Source organism: Lynx canadensis, chromosome D1 (assembly GCF_007474595.2).
Source record: "Lynx canadensis isolate LIC74 chromosome D1, mLynCan4.pri.v2, whole genome shotgun sequence".
In the NCBI taxonomy this organism is placed as follows: Eukaryota; Metazoa; Chordata; class Mammalia; order Carnivora; family Felidae; genus Lynx; species Lynx canadensis.
The window spans coordinates 7085841-7106188 of NC_044312.2; the positions used below are offsets into that span (position 1 = coordinate 7085841).

A 20348-nucleotide genomic window follows, 5' to 3' on the forward strand; every position below is an offset into this window, starting at 1 on the left:
TTTCTGTCTCTAAATAAACAAATAAATACATAAATAAATAAATAACTAAAAATTGTGGTAAGATAAAAATAAAATTTGCCACTTAAACCATTTCTGGGTGTATCATCATCGTTCTGTGGCATTAAGTACATTTGCATCATTGTGCTACCAGTCTCCCAGAGATGTTTTCATCTTACTAAACAGAAACTCTACACCCATTAAACAGGAACTCCCCATTTTCTCCTCACCCTGGCCTCTGGCACCTCTGATTTTGACTACCCTAAGTATCACAGATAAATGGATTCATACGGGATTTTTTCTTTTGTGACTGTCTGATTTCACTTACCATAATGTCCTCCAACTTCATCCACATGGGAACATTGTCAGAATTCCCTTTGTTTTGAGGGCTCAGTATTATCCACTATTCCTGGATGGACACATGGGTGGTTTCCACCTTTTGGATATTAGGAATAATGTTGTTATGAATGTGGGTATGTAAACATCTCTTTCAGATGCTGCTTTAAATTCTTTCTGGCATATCCAGAGATAGAAGTATTGGATCATATGGTCATTCTATTTTGAATTTTTTGTGGATGTGTATGTATTTTTAAACAGCCTCCCTTTATAAAGCTTTACCCTCCCCCATATCTAGTGACCTTGGGTTGGGGGAGGAGATTCTCCAGTTCACAGCCCCACTTCCCCAACCACTTTCTGTCTGGGGAGTGGGCATGTGTTGGGGGTAGTCATCAGGCTATGCGGGTTTAAAAAATAATTTGAAGGTGCGAACACTCTACGTGTCAGCTTTGAACCTACTTTCTGTTGTCCACGCTACAGCTGTGCCCCCACCACCATCCAGTGTATACCTATGCGCACTCTAGGTAAATGTGTCAAAAAACTAATTCACTGAAGGCCAATTCACTTAAAATGATTTATTGCAAATAACTTTGTTTTCAATTCTTTTAGTTTTCATTTTGCCTTCATAGCAAATTCAGTTCGACTGTGCTTCAGCTCGCTGCTGCAGCAGCAACTGAGTCTGAGGGGCCGGAAAAAAGGGAAAACCTAGAGGGACAGTAGAATATAGAATAATCATTTTTTTTATTCCTAGGTTGGTACTCTGCAGAGGAATATTTGATTTTTGGGCAAATCTTTCAGCTCCCTGGGCCGAAATACGCAAAAAGGGGGATCACAACTGTAACTCAGATTGAGCACGTGTGCCCGTGTGTGCGTGCCTACGCGCACGCTCGCTCACGCTTTGCCAAGGTAAACCCAGGGCAAGCGTGTATTAACAGCCATAAAGTGTTAAGCGTGTGACGTCACCATAGTAACAGTAACCGTGCGCATGCGTCCATTTAAAGGGCCGGCGTGCTCCTGGCGCCGCTAGCCCCGCCTTCTTCCTCAGGCCGCTCCGCCCTGCGGAATCCAAATCGCCAATCACCGCCCACTTTTTCCTTGCAGTCCAAGGCGCGTGCCCCGGTTTCAAATGCTCGGGGGCGGGCTCTGGGTTTCGCGCACGCGCCGTCTCCCTCTCCCCCACGCTGGTTCCGCGTCTCCTCAGAACCGTGCCTCCGCCTGGCCTGAAGTGTCTCGTGTCTGGGGGCGGTCTGGGCTGTCGCCGCCGCCGCGATGGGCAAAACTGCCGACTGTCGGGGCCCGGAAGGCCGGCCCGACCCGGTGCGGAGCTTCAACCGTTGGAAGAAGAAACACAGCCACAAGCAGAGCCAAAAGAAGCAGTTGAGGAAGCAGCTGAAGAAGCCCGAGTGGCAGGTGGAGCGCGAGAGTATCAGCCGCCTCATGCAGAACTACGAGAAGGTGGGGCGGGGGCGCGGGGCGGGCGGGCCGCGGGGCTGGGGGGTACCTGCGGCGGCCGGCCACCTATCCCGGGGGCACGCCGTCGGTCCACCGGGCTGCAGAAGGGAGGCGGCGAGAGGGGCCCGGAGGAGGCCCCACGGGGGGTCACCTGGGTGCCGCAGACCCGGCCAGTGGGCCGTCCGGGCCGCTCTTCTGCGCGTCACGCCGTTCCTGATGAAGTGATGGGAATGCACTTCGGAGTAAGGAGATGAGTAGTGAAACAGTTACTCTAATACTCACAGTAATACCCACCACGGTGGTGGGAATCATGACACCTAGATTTGGAGCCGCTAACCCATCCATAATAATACCAATTATTTACCTGGAACTGAGGTACGGGTCGTACTCCTGTTGTACAGATGAGAACAGTGAGGCTCTGAGAAGATAAGGAGTCTGGTTTTTTTTTTTTTTTTTAATTTAAGACAATTTTTTTATTAAAACAATTTTTTAATGTCTATTTTTGAGAGAGAGAAAGAGAGACACAGAGTGTGAGAGGGGGAGGGGCAGAGAGAGACGGAGACCCAGAATCCGAAGCAGGCTCCGGGCTCTGAGCTGTCGGCACAGAGCCCGATGCGGGGCTCGAACCCACGGACTGTGAACCCCGAGATCATGACCTGAGCCCAAGTCAGAGGCTCAAGCGACTGAGCCCCCCAGGTACCTGGGTAAGGAACCTGTTTTAAGCTCCCATATTAGCTGGTGGTGTGCGATTGGGACCTAGACCCATGTCTTTCCAGTTCCAGAGCTTTTCCTTTTTCTTTTTTTTTTAACTTTTTTTTTTTTTTTTTAACGTTTATTTTTGAGACAGAGAGAGACAGAGCATGAGCAGGGGAGGGTTAGAGAGAGGGAGACACAGAATCTGAAACAGGCTGCAGGCTCTGAGCGGTCAGCACAGAGCCCGACGCGGGTCTCGAACTCACGGGCTGCGAGATCATGACCTGAGCCGAAGTCGGACACTTAACGGACCAAGCCACCCAGGCGCCCCAGAGCTTTTCCTGTTAACCGTCATGCCAGGTCTGCATCCTGCATCATCGGTCTTCGTTCATCTCATTTTCTCTCCTTAGGTTCGTGACCCCGTCCAAGAATTGACTTAGGGAAAGTTGGATTCCGGGTCTGTTTCTGGCACCTGCCACCCCACATTGTTGTTGATGTCCCCAGATGAGTATCCCTGTGGTTCCCATTTTGACCTCTTGTCCTCACTGTGCCCGCCCCCCCCCCCAGCACTGTCAGTACCCCTTCTTCTCTTCCCCACCCCTAAATCCCTTCTGTTGGCCTTCACCCGCCTCACTCTCCCTCTCAGTGATTGCCCCCTTCTAGTGAGGTATAATCAGGGGTTTAATATGTGGGACCTTTCTGGAATTATGGTCATCAAGTGTCATGCTGGTATAGCTTTCCTTTAAGCGACCCTTAGGTCAACGGTAAGATTAGATAGATAAACTTTATCTTTGTCTGGGTTAAGGTAAATGGTAATTGGATCCTGGCTTTTGACGACCAGACGAGTGACTTTGGGCAGGTTGCTTATTCTGTCAGCTTCCCCTTTCTTGTCTTTAGAAGGCATAGTACTATCTATAAGTTGTTGTGAGGAGTTAGTAAGAATGCGTGTGAAGTGTTCTGCATGATGCCCGATACATATAAATGTATTCGCTGTTAAATTATTACTACTATTGCTGATGCACAGCACTTCAAGAAACCACTGTAAACTACCGTTAGATGGCATTTTAGAGTCTTGATCTAACTAGAATTGCTTAGGGGCTATATAGTCTCAGCCCTTCTTTATCCTCTTCCCTGCTGTGTAATCCCAAGGGTTATTCCTGGGGACTGGTGACTCCTTCTTGTATTCCATCCACAGCTCTTCTGAGTTCATATTCTTTTTTTCTGACCGTGCTGGATGTTTATACCTGAGTGTCGTAGGATCGCTTAAAAACACAAGTCCAAAACTGAGCTCATTATCTTTTATTTCTAAATTCCCAGTCCTGTGTATTTGTTCCCTATTTGGCACTCTAACAAATTATTTTCTCATAGTTCTGGAAGCCATAAGTCTGAAATCCAGTTCACTGGCCTGAAATCAAGGTATCAGCAGGGCCATACTCCCTCTGGAGGCTCTCAGGGAAAATCCCACTTCTTTTTTTTTTTTTTTTTTTAATGTTCATTTATTTCTGAGATAGTTGGAGACAGAGTGTGAGTGGGGGAAGGGCAGAGAGAGAGAGGGAGACACAGAATCTGAAACAGGCTCTAGGCTCTGAGCTCTCAGCACAAAGCCTGACATAGGGCTTGAACTCATGGACTGCAAGATCATGGCGTGAGCCGAAGTTGGACGCCCAAACAACTGGGCCACCCAGACGGCCCAGAAAATCCCACCTCTTGCTTCTAGTTTCTGGTGGATGTTTGTATTCCTTGGCTTGTGGTTTCGTTCAGTCTGTGCTTTGGATAGCTTCCCTTCTGTCCTGTGTCAAATCTACTTCTAACCATTTTATTTTTATTTATTTATTTAAAGTTTATTTATTTATTTTGAGAGAGAAAGGGAGTGATTGGGGGAGGGGCAGAGAGAGAGGGAGAGAAAATATCCCAGGCAGGCTTCACACACTGTCCCTGTGGAGCCCAATGCCTTGTTCAGTCTTATGAACCATGAGTTCATGACCTGAGTCGAAATCAAGAGTCAAATGCTTAACCCACTGAGCCACCCAGGCGTCCCTTATTTATTATTTTTATTTTATTTTATTATTGTTCTTTCTTTTTTTTTTTCTTTTTTTTTTTTTAACGTTTTATTTATTTTTGAGACAGAGAGAGAGAGAGAGACAGAGCATGAACGGGGGAGGGGCAGAGAGAGAGGGAGACACAGAATCGGAAGCAGGCTCCAGGCTCTGGGCCATCAGCCCAGAGCCCGACGCGGGGCTCGAACTCACAGACCGCGAGATCGTGACCTGAGCCGAAGTCGGACGCTTAACCGACTGAGCCACCCAGGCGCCCCTTATTATTGTTCTTTAAAAAACATTTATCGGGGCGCCTGGGTGGTGCAGTCGGTTGAGCGTCCGACTTCGGCCAGGTCACGATCTCGCGGTCCGTGAGTTCGAGCCCCGCGTCGGGCTCTGGGCTGATGGCCCAGAGCCTGGAGCCTGCTTCCGATTCTGTGTCTCCCTCTCTCTCTGCCCCTCCCCCGTTCATGCTCTGTCTCTCTCTCTGTCCCAAAAATAAATAAAACGTTGAAAAAAAAAATTAAAAAAAAAATAAAAAACATTTATCTTGAGAGAGTGAGAGAGCAAACATGAGCATGGGAGGGACAGAGAGAGAGGAGAGAGAGAGAATCCCAAGCAGGCTCCGCACTGTCAGTGCAGAGCCGGACATGAGGCTCAGTCTCATGAGCCATGAGATCATGACCTGAGCTGAAACCAAGAGTCAGATGCTTAACCAACTAAGCTACCCAGGTGTCCCTGTTTTCATTTTATTTGAGAGAGAGAGAGAGAGCAAGCATGAGCTTGCACATAAGCAGGGAAGAGGGACAGAGGGAGGGAGACAGAATCTCGAGCAGCCTCCACACTGAGCACAGAACCCAACTCAGGGCTCGATCCCATGACCCTGGCTCATGGCTGAGCCAAGATCAAGAGTCAGATGCTCAACCGACTGAGCCATCCAGGCGCCTTGTACTTCTGCACTTTTTAAATAAGGATACTTCTGATTGTGTTTAGGGCCCACTCAGATAATTGAAGATAATTGCCCATCTCAAGGTCTTTAATAACGATGTGCAAAATCACTTTTGCCATCTAAGGTAATATTCACAGTTCTGGAGGTTAGCATATGGATATACTTGGGGGCTGTTGTTTAGCCCACCACATCCTAGCCCCACCGTGTAAGCAGACTGTCAAGCTAGAGACCTAGGAGTAATCCTAGACACTTCCCTCTCACCACTTGTACTTTCATCCAGTGAGTCACACTGATAATTTCCTCTGCCTTTTAAATTTTTTAAACTGTTACTCTGTCCCCCCTGCTATGTCTTAGTTCAGGCCCCATCATCTCTTGTCTGGGTTACTACAGTAGTTACTGCTTATAATAGGGATTAGCAGGCTTTTTCTGTAAAGGACAGGATAGTAAATGATTTCAACTCTGCATGTCAGAAGGGTGGAACCACTCAACCCTTCCATTGTAACATAGAATCTGCCATGGAAATAAACAGATGGGTGTAGTTGTGTTCCTGCAAAACTTCAGTGAGGAAAACTGGTGGCTAATGGGGATTTGGCCCTTAGGCCTTATTCCCTTCTACTCTATCCACCATATTGCTGACAGAATGATTCTTTCCAAGATGAAAATCCAGTCATCCTATTATTGATAAAAACCCTTCCTTGACTCACAATTACTTTCAGGAAAATGGTCAAATACTTTATTAAAACATTTTTTTTAATGCTTATTTTTTTTTGAGAGAGACAGAGCATGAGTGGGGGAGGGGCAAAGAGAGAGGGAGACACAGAATCTGAAGCAGGCTCCAGGCTCCTAACTTTGTCAGCACAGAGCCTGATGCGGGGCTTGAACCCACGAACTGCGAGATCATGACCTGAGCCAAAGTCGGACGCTTAACCTACTGAACCACCCTGGTGCCCCAATGGTCAAATACTTTAATGTGTCAACATGTTCTTCTCTAGTGGAAGCATAAGTTATTTGTGGTCAGGCAGACCTGCTTAAATCTCACTCACTTTGGGTATTGACTAGCCAGTTTCTTAATATTCCTGAGTCTTGGTTTCGTTCATTCAGCAGAGATCACTAAATGTTACAAGGCTCAAATGAGGTAGCCTGTGATAGGCATACGTGAAAGAACAATTTGTAGTTTTGTGAACTGGCCTTGGTCCTTGATGCTTCTTGTCCTGGTACTTGATGTTTCCACCGTTTGCAGTGAGCACCCCCATTCTCTCACTCTCGGAATACTTGCCAGGACTTTAGGATTGAAACTTCTCTTCCCAACCTCCCCAGGTAGAGTTAGGGTTGCTGTCTGTAACGTTTTGTATACACTTTTGTTACAGCATTTATCACCCGGCTGTGATGATTGGTTTCTTTAACTTCTTCATTAACTCTCCCACTAGACCATGAACTTCAAGGTCAGAAACCATGGATACACTCACCTTTTCGCTTCCCAGACACTGGTAGCACAATGGTTATCCTGGAATAGGAGCTCAGTGTTGACATGTTGTTTGGTGCATGAGGACCTTTTCCAGATTGCTTTATTCTAGTTGGTAACATCAGTCTATTCTTTTTGGTCTTTTGTTTCAATTATAATTACTAACATTTATGAAGCTTTTTACATGTTATTTTGCCATATCGTCACAGTAGACAACATCATGAGACTATTTACATTATATGGGTGAGAAGCTTTAAGGAAGAGCAAGATTAAATAATTTCTGTAAGGTTAAGTAGCTGGTAGTGAGAAACTTCTGACTCAGGTTAGTCTAGGACTGATGCCAGACTCCAAATCACTATACTTTACTGCATTGTACTGCATGGATGTTTAAATTCTAATCTTTTCACTAAATTGAAGGAGTAGATTTTTCCTGTAAGTTTTGCCATGTTTTATTATTTTTTTTTACTCATAGAAATATTTTCTTAATATTTTGTCAAGAAGGAAATGCACTGTGAATCGAATACCAGGGCTAGCCGTACTAGAATACCAGCAAAGCAGGTTGTTACTGTCCAGGTAACTAAGGTTCAGACCCTCGCTACAAGCTGCCTCAGATGATAACATTTGTGCATAAAACTTTTCTTACAGTGTGTTTACAATACAGGGGTGCTGCTAGGTAGCCTCTCTGGGAAAATACTGGACAATTTGATTCAGAAACATTTTGTAACAGTTTGACAAGGCACTTGTTGAGGCCTAGGTCGTAAAAGATGGGAAAAAATACATGTCTTTGTCTCTAGGGCAGAGAGTTGGTACCTGTGTACAGTGCTGTGGAGTTAGAGTGGTGTAATTATGGGGACAGAAGTTGATTTATTCTGTCCCTGCCATTTCTGGCTAGGTGAATTAGAAGAATATGTTTACTCTGGGCATGCTCCCCTTCCTCCTTGTGGTTGCAGCCTCAGGCCTGGCTTGTGGAGCTGAGTGTGAGCTGGATTGGAGCCCCTATACCGCAGCCTTTGTAAATTTTTTTATTTTTTTATTTTTTAATTTTTTTAAGTAGGCTTCATCCCCAGTGCGGAGCCCAACGTGGGGTCTGAACTTATGACCCTGAGATCAAGACTTGAGCTGAGATCAAGAGTCAGACACTTAACCGACTGAGCCACAGGTGCCCCTACATGCCTTTGTGTAGGGCGCGAACCACCCAGCAGTTTGTGGTGGCTGTGAGTGGAGCAGCTTTGAATGATGTGTTCTCCAGATAGAAAAGATGGGCAAGAACATTGTAGGTCAAGGGAGCAACACAAGGATATACAAAAAGATGTGAAAATAAGTGATGTTCTCTGAGGGGGAGATTCTCCTTGAAGTGTGGTATGTGTTCCCAAGCTGGCTCCGGGAGAAGAGGGGCAGAGGTGGATTGACAATGGTTTTGGAGGCTGTAGTAGTTAGAATAATGGCCTCCTAAAGATGTCTGTAGCCTAATCCTGAAACCTTTGAATAAGTTGCATGGCAGGGAGTATCTGTAGAAGCTGGAAAAAGCAAGGATATGGATTCTTTCCTATAGTCACCAGAAAGAATGGAGCCCAGCCATACACTGTAATTTTAGCTGTGTGAGATCCATTTTGGACTTCTGACTTTCAGAGTTACAAGTTAATAAATTCATGTTGGTTTAAGCCACTGTTAATGGGAATTTGTTTCAGCAACCATAGGAAGTACATACAGAGGCCATGTTTAGAGACTTTATTATTTTTTTTGTGTTTTACTTAAAAAATTTTTAAAAAAATGTTTATTTTTGAGACAGAGACAGAGCGCTAGCAGCAGATGGGCAGAGAGAGAGAGAGAAAGAGAGAGAGAGAGACAGAATCTGAAGCAGGCTCCAGGCTCTGAGCAGTCAGCACAGAGCCTGATGTCAGGCTCGAACCCATGAACCATGAGATCATGACCTGAGCTGAAGTTGGACGCTTAACCAACTGAGCTACCAAGGTGCCCCCATGTTTAGAGACTTTAACCAAAAATAGTAGGCAGTCTCTGGGGGCAAGTAGAGAGCATACCGAAAGGCTGTGGAGGCTGAGACCAGGTCAGAGACTGTTAGTATAGTGTAGGTCTTAGATCTTCTGACAGGCAAATGCCAAAGTGGGATTAAGTGAATTGGAGATTTTTTTTTTTTTTTTAACATTTATTCATTTTTGAGACAGAGTGTGAGTGGGGGAGGGGCAGAGAGAGAGAGGGAGACACAGAATCGGAAGCAGGCTCCAGGCTCTGAGCTGTCAGCACAGAGCCTGATGTGGGGCTCGAACTCCTGGAACACGAGATCATGACCTGAGCGTCAAGTTGGTCGCTTAACCGACTGAGCCACCCAGGTGCCCCAGTGAATTGGAGATTTACTGGGGGGAAGTGTCTGTGCAAGTGAAAGAGAAGGAACAGAAATAGGGAAAGGAGGGAGTTGGAGGAGCCATAGGAAGAGACTCAGGCTGCAGCACAGTCTAAGAAAGCTTCTGTTGATGGGGCGTCCTAGAGCCACCGTAGCCCATTAAGAGAATCTCCTGTCCTGCAGGAATGGGTCTCTGGTCGTCCTGCTGCTAGGGAAGAATGGTGCTGTCAGTGGTAGATCTGGAGGACCGACCGCTGCTGGGGAGTCAGGACTGAGTGGCTTATCCCTAAGGCCACCCTGTAAGGGTGTGTGTTGGGGGTTCTGAGGGAGAGTTGGGGACTGAAGCTTGTTGAGAAAGGTTGGAGATCTTTGTTTCACTTCTCCTGTTGTCACTGCTGCTGAATGACTCCATCTCTGCACCTGGGATTCTTTTAGACTTGCTTTGAATCAGCTAGTGCTGTATAGGAACCCTGCATTCTAATGTAGTTTCCCCCCTATAGTCAATCAGAATTTGGGGTGGCTTGAGGCGGATTGCTTTTCTTGTCGTGACTGCAGTGGGTGGAGCATTCCAGGATGTTCTTACACTGACTTTCTTCTCCGGCCTTGAGGATGTGGAAGCATTATTTGCTTTTGTGAGAAACATGAGTAGTGAGAAGAGAGTTGCAAGAAGTATAGGAGGTAGTTGAGTGGTGTCCACCCTGCTTTTCCTTCCGCCCCCTCCAGCTTTCCCTGGAAAGCTGATGAGAAGTCTGGGACAAGTACTGTCACTGGAAAATTGTTTTCTGATTTCAGAAGAGTGATACAGATTTCAGAGGGAGTGTGAACATTGGAAGACAGGAGTGATTTTTTAAGAAAAGAAACATCTGAAGGGAAGGGGAGAAAATGTTATTTTGTTTGTAGGAACCATAGCTGGCTCTGTGACTTCTAATTATTCCTTGGATTGTAACAGAGTTTTCTTTTTTAAATTTTTTTTTAACTTTTATTTATTTTTGAGACCGAGAGAGACAGAGCATGAACAGGGGAGGGGCAGAGAGAGAGGGAGACACAGAATCTGAAACAGGCTCCAGGCTCTGAGCTGTCAGCACAGAGCCCGACGCAGGGCTCGAACTCACGGAATGTGAGATCATGACCTGAGCCGAAGTCGGACGCTTAACCGACCAAGCCACCCAGGCGCCCCTAACAGAGTTTTCTAGAACAGACTTGACAACCGTTTTCTGTAAAGGGCCAGATAGTCAATATTAGGCTTTGTGGGCCACATGACCTGTGTCACAACGGCATAAGCAACACGTAAATGAGTGGTTGTAGCTGTGCTCCAGGTTAACTGTTTGCAAAAACAAGCAGCAGGTGGATTGGGCCATAGTTTGACTCCTGTTCTAGTTCATGAGTCGAGTACAGATTTCCTTCTGTTTCTTTGACTTTTTTCTAAGAAAATGTTGTAAATGTTTATGGCTGATAAAGTGCTGGAACCGTTTTCATTTTTCCAGACTTTCCATTTAGGAGGGTTGACAGACTAGAGGGAGATGTGCAGCATTTCCTTGGAGTGGCCCGCTGTGCCCGGGCTGTGTCTCTGGTGGAGGATGAACGTGTGTTGCCCGTCTGGCTCCTTCTGTAGGCATTCTGTTCTTTGTGAAAACAGCTTTTTAGCTGATCGTACCACAAGTGCACATGTGGACTTCACCTAATTTTAATGCTGTGTTTGGGAGATTGACCTTCTAATTGGGAGGTCAGTTGACCTAATTTTAATGTTGTGTTTGGGAGATTGACCCCTTGATGGGACAAGATGTTCTAATGAACTTTTCTCTCTCTCATGTGAGTGTACTGATTATTCCTCTTTACTGTTCTCTGGAATGATTTGTGGGAATCAAGACAATGTTTTAATACTTGTGTTTGCAGCATGTGAGAACAGAGACTAACCATATCTGGGCTGCTTTAAGAATCTTGGAGAAGATGATGTGTAGACTGTAAAATGAAATAAAAGCTGTCATCCCTTTACTGCCTGGAGCATAATTTAAATAAATGAACCTTACAAATGCAACTTTTCCCTTTTGTGAATCATGAATAATTTGGCAGCGTATTCCCAGATCTGAACAGGAGTTCCTGCTTTCAGCATCTGTAATAAAATAATTCTCCTGAGTAACCGAAATGAAATTCAGAAAATTGGGTTTATGCTAATGAAGAACATCAGTAATGAACATTTAGATAATGTAAAGTTAAAGGGCAAAATGTTACTTATTGTGGCTTCAAAGCATGACAGAGACATTTCCTCTGGTTATTGTTAAATAATGCCCCCTCCTTTACTATACCCCCGAATGAGGAGTTGTCTGGTTGGATTTTGCATGCCATTGACTTATGGTTAAAACTTGAAAAGGTTTGTGATAACAAGATACATTTCTCCAATTAAGTTCAATCATTTCTCCAAAGTGTGTAAGTAGAAATATTCTCATTGTGCTCTGTGGTGTAGAGTCCCTTTGCTCCTTATTTCTTAAACTGATATTCCTTGAAGGATGGTCTGAAGGTAAAGTTTCTTCCTAAAATTGATGTGCTGTTGACCTACCATATTCTTAGAGGTGAAGGAGGGTTGTGTGTGTGTGTGTGTGTGTGTGTGTGTGTGTGTGTGTTGAATGAATGGGGTGTTTTTATTTTTAAACCAATTTAAATTGTTACAAGTTTATATTTTTGATTCATGATAACTTCCTTATGGTGTATTTCCTTCTAGAAGGAACATTGTTTTTTAATTAGTAGTGATGATTGAATTCAATCCTGTAGTACCAAGAATTAGCTGGACGGCACAATGTAGACAAAAAATGGTTTTGTTGTAAGACAAATGAATTATATAGTATGTTATTTTACCTTAGCTGAACAGTCTCCTTGTTCTTTTTTCAGATAAATGTAAATGAAATTACAAGATTTTCAGATTTCCCTTTGTCCAAAAAAACATTAAAAGGTAGGAGGATGGTAATCTTGGGACATGTTGTTGGATTTCTTGATGTTTTTTATAAACAGAAAAATATTTAGAGTCTTTAACCTGAAAAAGATCATTTTGGCAAATAATTTTGATATCTTGAACCTTTAACACCAGGAAACAATATTAATTCATTTGAGTTTTACTGATGTGTCATTCTCATCTCCTTTCTGGACTGGTTAAAGAGCAGTAGTGAAAAAACAAGATGCCATAGCCTGTCAGGAATTAAAATAAAATCTAATTATGTTAGTTGAAATGAACAAGAAAACAAAAGTGATGTCTTTTATATTAGTGTGTCAGGGCCACCAGAACAAAATCCCACAGACTGGGGGGCTTAGAAGAAATTAATATTCTCACAGTTATGGAGGCTGGAAGTCCAAAGATGGAGCTGTTGGCAGGTTTAGTTTCCTTTGAGAGCCATCATTGTGGAAGGGATTGTTCCAGAACTCTCTCCTTGGCTTGCAGATGACGACTCTCTTGTGCATCTTCATGTGGTTGTACCTCTGGACAGTCATACCATTGGTATCTCTTTTGTGTCCAGATTTCCCCTTGTGAGGACACCAGTCACATCAGATCAAGGCTCATTTGAACTTAATCATCACTTCAAAGGCCCTCTTTTTTTTTTTTTAGTGTTTATTTTTGAGACAGAGAGACAGCATGAGCAGGGGAGGGGCAGAGAGAGAGAGGAAGACAGAATCTGAAGCAGGCTCCAGGCTCTGAGCTGTCAGCACAGAGCCTGACATGGGGCTTGAACTCACAAACTGCAAGATCATGACCTGAACAAAGTTGGACGCTTAACCGACTAAGCCATCCAGGCACCCCAAAGGACCTCTTTCTGAATACGGTCACAGTCAAAGGTACTGGGTGTTAGGCTTCAATGTAGGAATTTTAGGGGGCGCCGTTCAGTCCATACTACTGTTGTGTAGGAGTTTTCTACAGTATCACTTTCCTCCCTTCTACACGGCAGGTTTGCAAGAAGCCCAGTACCGTTTGGTAACTGAGATACAGAAGCAGACTATTGGATTGGCTTTGCAAGGGAAAGATGTTCTTGGAGCTGCCAAGACAGGATCTGGCAAGACTTTGGCTTTCCTTGTTCCAGTAAGTAGTTTATTCATACTGGGTCAGGTCCTCTATTACGTGATTTTATTTTACTTATTTTCTTATTTATTAATTTAAAAAAAATGTTTGTTTTTGAAAGAGAGAGAGACAGAGTGTGAGTAGAGGAGGGGGAGAGAGACAGGGAGACACAGTTTTGAAGCAGGCTCCAGGCTCTGAGCTGTCAGCACAGAGCCCAATGCAGACCTTGAACCCACAGACCGTGAGATCATGACCTGATCATGATCAAAGTTGGATGTTCAACTGACTGAGGCACCTAGGTGCCCCTAAACCTTTTTTTAATGTTTATTTATTTATTTTGAGAGAGAGAGAGTGCACACAAGCAGGGGAGGGGCACAGAGTGAGAGAGAGAATCTGCACTGACAGCGCAGAGCCTGATGCAGGGCCTGAACCTGTGAACCTGAGATCGTGATCCAAGCTGAAATCAGGAGTTGGATGCTTAACTGACTGAGCCACCCAGGCACCCTGTTATTTATTTATTCTAAAAAAAATGTTTATTTTGGGAGAGAGCATGTGCGTGAGCAGGGGTAGGGGCAGAGAGAGAGAGGGAGAGAGAGAATCCCAAGCATGCTCCACACGGTCAGCATGGAGCCCGATGTGGGGCTTGAGCCTGTGCGCTGAACCATGAGATCATGACCTGAGCCGAAACCAAGAGCCGGATGCCCAACCAACTGAACCACCTAAGTGCCTCTCTGTTATACGATTGTAAAGCATTCTTTGCCTAGGTACAAATCATTATGGAGAGAGTTGTTTCCTATTGGATTCCCCTGGCTAGAATGCCACTTTTATCAGACAGGGGCCCCCAGCTGTCCTGTTCTCCACCATATTCCCTCCATCCTAACGCAGTGCCTTGCACATGGTGGACGCTCAGTAACTTGAATGAATGAATTACCTTAACCAGCCTTTACATTCCTGAAGGATATGGATGTTCCTGGGTGGCAGGTTTGGATGGTTCTACCCTGTTGTAGGACCACGGAAAGGCCTCGGAGGCTATTCATGCGCTTATGCTTATAAACCTGCCAGTTTCATTTATATTTGCCACTTGTTTAGGATAAAGCTGAAATATGCTCACTTAGATTGAATGACTCGTTGAAAATTTTCCAGGACATTGATATCTGTCCTTTTGAGCAGTAAAACTCATAGGACTTTACTTCTATCTCAGTTGTGCTGTCGATCTCATAATTTAATTCCTACAAAATAATTGGCTTAGAAAAATCACATTTGAGTTTTTGTCCCAAGTATTGAAAAGTTGTTTTTATTTTTCTCTTAAATTCAATTTTTCCTAACAATGTCTGCCCACAACTAGAAAATTCAGTGACTATATAATTATAGTAACTACACGGATGAAAGTTTATTTTAATGTGGTTTCCGTTCAGAAAATGGTGACAGATATTTTTCCAAAACGTGTTTGAATAGTTTGAGGGCTGTACATACCTTTCATCGATTGCCATTCTTCTCTGGGCAGGGCTCTGGCAGCAGCTGAGCTGCCAGGGCCTGATTTTCCCTTCCCTCTATGACTTGAGGGATCTGGTGGCTGGAAGAAAAAGAAAAAAAAAAAGCAAAGAATTTCATTTTGCTGATTGGAAAGAACTTGTGACTGGTGTGTCTTCTGCTCAGAATGTGCCTTTGATTTGGAGGAGCACGGTTGGCCTAGGAATCAAGATGCCGCCTCCTGAAAGGACTTACTAAACATAATTTGCTGTCTTTTTTGAGGTGTTGGAAGCCTTATATCGTTTGCAGTGGACCTCAACAGACGGGCTGGGGGTTCTGATTATATCACCCACAAGAGAACTGGCCTATCAGACTTTTGAGGTTCTCCGAAAAGTAGGAAAGAATCATGACTTTTCGGCTGGTCTCATCATTGGTGGAAAGGTTTGTCCTTTGTCTTGTCCTTCTTTTTTCTATAACGTATATTGGTGCACTGTTGGCAGTGGACAGGAAAGAGGTGGAGATTTCATCTAAACAGGTAAGCTGGCCTCCTGGTGTGGTGACTGTCATCTAGAGTTCTGGTTATCAAATTTGAAGGTTCAGAAAGTCCATTTTTTGAGGGTATCTGAGTGGATCAGATTCTCTGACACTAATACACTTTAAATAACCTATAATTCTATTTGTTATTGTACTTGGGAAAGGTACCATTGGAGTATGTGGGCTAGTTCCTTTTAAGAAAATATTTAAGAGATTGAATAATTCAGAACATTGCTTGGTCAGCAGCAGAAAAAAGGAAGACAGGTTTACAAAATTTTTTTAAAAATTTTAATGAATTTTTTAATTGAAGTATAGTTAACACATAATTGTCTTAGTTTCAGGTTACAGCATACCATTTCAACAAGTCTGTACATTATGTGTGCTCACCACAAGTATAGCTAGCATCTGTCAGCATACATGCTATTGTAGTACTATTGACTATCTGTGACTTTCATCCCCATGACTTATCCATTTCATAACTGGAAGCCTATATCTCCCACTCCCTTTCACCCATTTTGCCCATCCTTCTTCCCTCTGGCAATCATCTGTTTGTTTTCTGTATTTATGCGTCTCTTTCTGCTTTTTTGTTTTGTTTTGTTTTTTGATTCTACATGTAAGTGAAATTACATATGGTATTTGTCCTTCTCTGATTGATTTCACTGAGGATAATCTCTGGGTCTGCCATGTTGTTTGAGATGGCAAGATCTCATTTTTTTCATTTTTTCATTTTTTTAACGTTTATTTATTTTTGAGAGAGAGAGACTGAGTGTGATCAGTTGGGGAGGGGCAGAGAGGGGAGACAAAGAATCCGAAGCAGGCTCCAGTCTCTGAGCTGCCAGCACAGAGCCTGGTATGGGGCTCAAACTCATGAACCATGAGATCATGACCTGAGCCAAGGTCAGATGCATAACCGACTGAGCCACCCCTTCTCTGTCTCTCTCTCCCTCTCTCTCCCTCTCTCTCTCTCTCTCTCTCTTTCTCTCTCTTCCTCTCTCTTCCTCTCTCTCTGTCTCTCACACTCACATACACACACCACATCTTTATCCATTCATCTATTGATGGACATTTGGGTTGCTTTCAGTGTCTTGGCTGTTGTAATGCTATTGTGAGCATAGGGATGCATAACTCTTCGAATTGGAGAGTTTTTTTTTTTTAATTTTTTTAATGTTGATTTATTATTGAGAGACAGAAAGAGATAGAGCATGAGCATGGGAGGTGCAGAGAGAGGAGGAGACACAGAATCTGAAGCAGGCTCCAGGCTCTGAGCTATCAGCACAGAGCCCGACATGGGGCTCAAACTCACAAACTGTGAGCTCATGACCTGAGCCGAAGTCAGATGCTTAACCAACTGAGCCATCCAGGCGTCCCTGTTGACAGTTTTTATCGTGGATGGATGATGAATTTTGTCATGCTTTTCCTGCATCTATTGAGATCATATGATGTTAATCCTTTATTAATGTTGTCTATTGTGTTGATTTGCAGATGTTGAACTGTTCTTGCATCTGTGGAATAAATCCCACTTGATTGTGGTGTATGGTTTTTGAAATGTATTGTTGGATCTGATTTGCAAATATTTTTTAAATTGTTTTTTCCCATAATAATAGTTGTACTCTTTAATCTCCATCCCGTTTCCCTCATCCTCCTATGTACCTTCCCTCTTGTAACTATCAGTTCCCTATAGTTAATGGTCTGTTTCTTGGTTTATCTCTTTTTTTCTTTGCTCATTTGTTGTTTCTTAAATTACACATGAGTGACATATGGTATTTGTTTTTCTCTGACTGAGTTATTTCTTTTAGCATACTATATAGCTCCATCCATGTCATGCAAGTGGCAAGATTTCATTCTTTTTTATGGCTGGGTAATATTCCATTGTATATGTATACCACATCTTTTTGTTTTTAAAGTTGATTTATTTTGAGAGAAAGAGTGTGAATGGGGGAGGGGCAGAGAGAGAGGGAGAGAGAATCACAAGCAGGCTCCGTGCCATCAGCACAGAACTCATTGTGGGGCTCGATCCCATGACCCATTAGATCATGACCTGAGCCGAGGTCAAGAGTTGGGCGCTTAACTGAGCCACTCAGGTGCCCCACATCTATTTTATCTATTCCGTAATCGTTGGACACCTGGGCTGTTCCTATAATTTGGCTATTGGAAATAATGCTGCTATAAACATCAGGGTGCATGAATCTTTTCGAATTAGTATTTTTTTATTCTTTGGGTAAAAACCCAGTAGTATGATTGCTGGATCATAGAGTAGTTTTATTTTGAATTTTCTGAGGAACCTCCATATTGTTCTCCAGAGTGGCTGTACCAGTTTGCATTCTAACCAACAATGCAAAAGAGTCCCCTTTTGTCCACATCCTCACCAGCACCTGTTGTTTCTTGTGTTGTTGATTTTAGCCATTCTGACAGATGTGAGGTGATCTCTTATCATAGTTTTGACTTGAATTTCACTGATAACCAGTGATGTTAAGCATCTTTTCATGTGTCTCTTGTCCATTTGTTTGTTTTATTTGGGAAAATGCCTATTCATGTCAATTGCCCATTTTTTAATTGGATTATTCATTGAGCATTGAGTTGTATCAGTTTTTATACATTTTGGATTCTAACGTTTTATCAGATAATTTGCAAATTATTGGATAATTAGTCTTTTGCAAACATCTTCTCCCATTTCATAGGTTGTCTTTTAGTTTTGTTGATTGTTTCTTTCGCAATGAAGAAACTTTTTATTTTGATGTAGTCCCCATAGTTTATCTTTGCTTTTATTTCTCTTGCCTCTGACTTTTCTAGAAAAATGTTGCTATGGCTGATGCCAAGAGATTACTCCCTGCCAGGGTCCAGCCCCAGCAGGTCCAGGGGTTCCCGAAGGATGAACGGTGTTGGCGAAAATAACAAATGGACACAGACAACGGCAGTGTGTTAGACTGGCCGCTTTATCGTGGCAAGTGTGGCATTATATTTGTTAGCAAATTTCTTATAGCGTGCGTCATCTATGTTTTCTGGCATTACCTAATTCTAAAAATGTTCCTTTGTGTAATCACCCATTAAGGAACAACATAGTTATTTTCATGTAACGTTCCCTCCTGCCCTTTCAAGGTCATCTAGCTCTCAACACCTCAAGTAGAACGTTTACAGGGACGTGACTTCTTAGTTGTTCCTTTGGACCATTTGCGGCACAAGGAACAAAAGCGTTCGCTTTGGTCTGGGTGCCGGGAGGGAGCCAGGAGGGCCCTGGGAACCCAGGCCTTATGCGCTCCCGGAGAGACAATGTATACCTAGGAACTAATGAACCATTCTGTACCTTAATCCCCCAGGTCCAGTTATCATCTGGAATGCCTCCTGGGGGCCAAGTGGGCCTAGGGGTTGGAGTAACTTGTATCCATAGATACGGTCCTTTGTTGCCAGAGTGGGGATTTCAAACCCATTTGTCCCCCTCCTTGGCTGGGAAATATATGGGGCTGTCCTTCCTTTAGGTAGAGGAGTCTTTATAGGGGGTGGCAAGGGCTGGATGCAGGGCCGCATAATTTCCCTGCGGAATCTTACTTCTTTCCCCGATGGTTCTTTTCCCGGAGGGCCTGTGGTGGGCAATTCCCCAACCGAGCAATCCCCAGGTACTTCATTGGTAGGGAGGCTGCCCTGACCAGCGCTGAGGCCAAATTACATGAAAGCAGGAGTACAAGAAGCTTCACTTTCGATGGGCCGCCATGCAGTCCTGATCCGTCCACCGCCTGGGCCCTGCCATCAGGCTGATTGGATAGCTTGGCTTCCTGCAACTCCCTGTGCTCTTTTCAATAATTTTCTAATTGATTTTGAGTTTATTTTTGTGTGTGGTGTAAGAAAGTGGTCCAGTTTCATTCTTTTGCATGTGGTTGCCCAACGGCATTTGTTGGAGAGGCTGTCTTTTTTCCATCGGATATTCTTTCTTACGTTGTCAAAGATTCATTGACTATATAGTTGTGGCTTGATTTCTGGGTTTTCTGTTCTATCCAGTTGATCTATGTGTGTTTTTATGCCAGTACCATACTGTTTTTTAATCACTGCTGCTTTGTGGTATAACTTGAAATCTGGAGTTGTGATACCTCTAGTTTGGTTTTTGTTTTTCAAGATTGCTTTGGCTGCTCAAGGTCTTCTGTGCTTCTGTACAAATTTTAGGATTTTTTTGTTCTGGTTCTGTCAAAACTGCTGTTGGTATTTTGATAGGGATTGCATTAAATCTGGGTTTGCTAACATTTTGTTGAGGATTTTTGCATCTGTGTTTGTCGGTGATAGTAGCCTGTGGTTTTCTTTTTTTTAATGGTGTTATTGTCAGGTTTTAGTATCAGGGTAATGTTGGTTTTGGGAAATGAGTTTCGGAGTGTGCCTTCCTCTTCAATTTGGGGAACATTTTGAGGAAGATAGGTACTAGCTCTTCTTTAAGTGTTGGAATTCACCTGTGCAGCCGCCTGGTCCTGGACTTTTGATTTTTCAGAGTTTCAAATTTACCGATTCATGAGTGCCTGAGTGGTTCAGTCAGTTGAGTGTCTGACACTTGGCTTTTCTGCTCAGGTCATGATCCCATGGCTCAGGAGTTTGAGTCCCATATGGGGCTCCATGCTGACAATCCGGAGCCTGCTTGGGATTCTCTCTTTCTCCTCTCTGCCTCTTCCCCACTTGTGCGTGCATGCATGCTCTTTCTCTAAATAAATAAAAAAAAACTTTAAAAAATTATTTTTATTTATTTTAGTGTTTACTTCTGAGAAGGCGCAAGTGGGGGAAGGGCAGAGAGAGAGGGAGATACAGAATCTGAAGCAGGCTCGAGGCTCTGAGCTGTCAGCACAGAACCCGATGCGGGGCTCAAACCCACGAACTGTGAGATTATGACCTGAGCTGAAGTCGGGTTGCTTAACCGACTGAGCCACCCAGGCACATCCCACCCCCCCCAAAAAAATTATTGATTCAATTTTATTGTTTATAATTAGTTTTTTCAGATTGTCTATTTCTTTGTGATTCAGTCTTGGAAGGTTGTGTGTTTCTAGGAGTTT

The 20348-nt window shown here is 43.7% G+C and overlaps 1 protein-coding gene across 1 annotated transcript in view; it reads left to right on the forward strand.

Moving 5' to 3' along the window:
• The first annotated feature begins 1506 nt into the window (after positions 1-1506).
• The window catches only part of DDX10 (DEAD-box helicase 10), a 285466-nt gene continuing 266624 nt past the window's right edge, over positions 1507-20348 (forward strand). The window contains exons 1-4 of the mRNA XM_030332211.2: positions 1507-1788; positions 12168-12228; positions 13214-13344; positions 15076-15234. Of these exons, the coding sequence (XP_030188071.1) occupies positions 1603-1788; positions 12168-12228; positions 13214-13344; positions 15076-15234 (537 nt within the window). The 5' untranslated portion in view covers positions 1507-1602. The remainder of the gene's footprint in view (positions 1789-12167; positions 12229-13213; positions 13345-15075; positions 15235-20348) is intronic.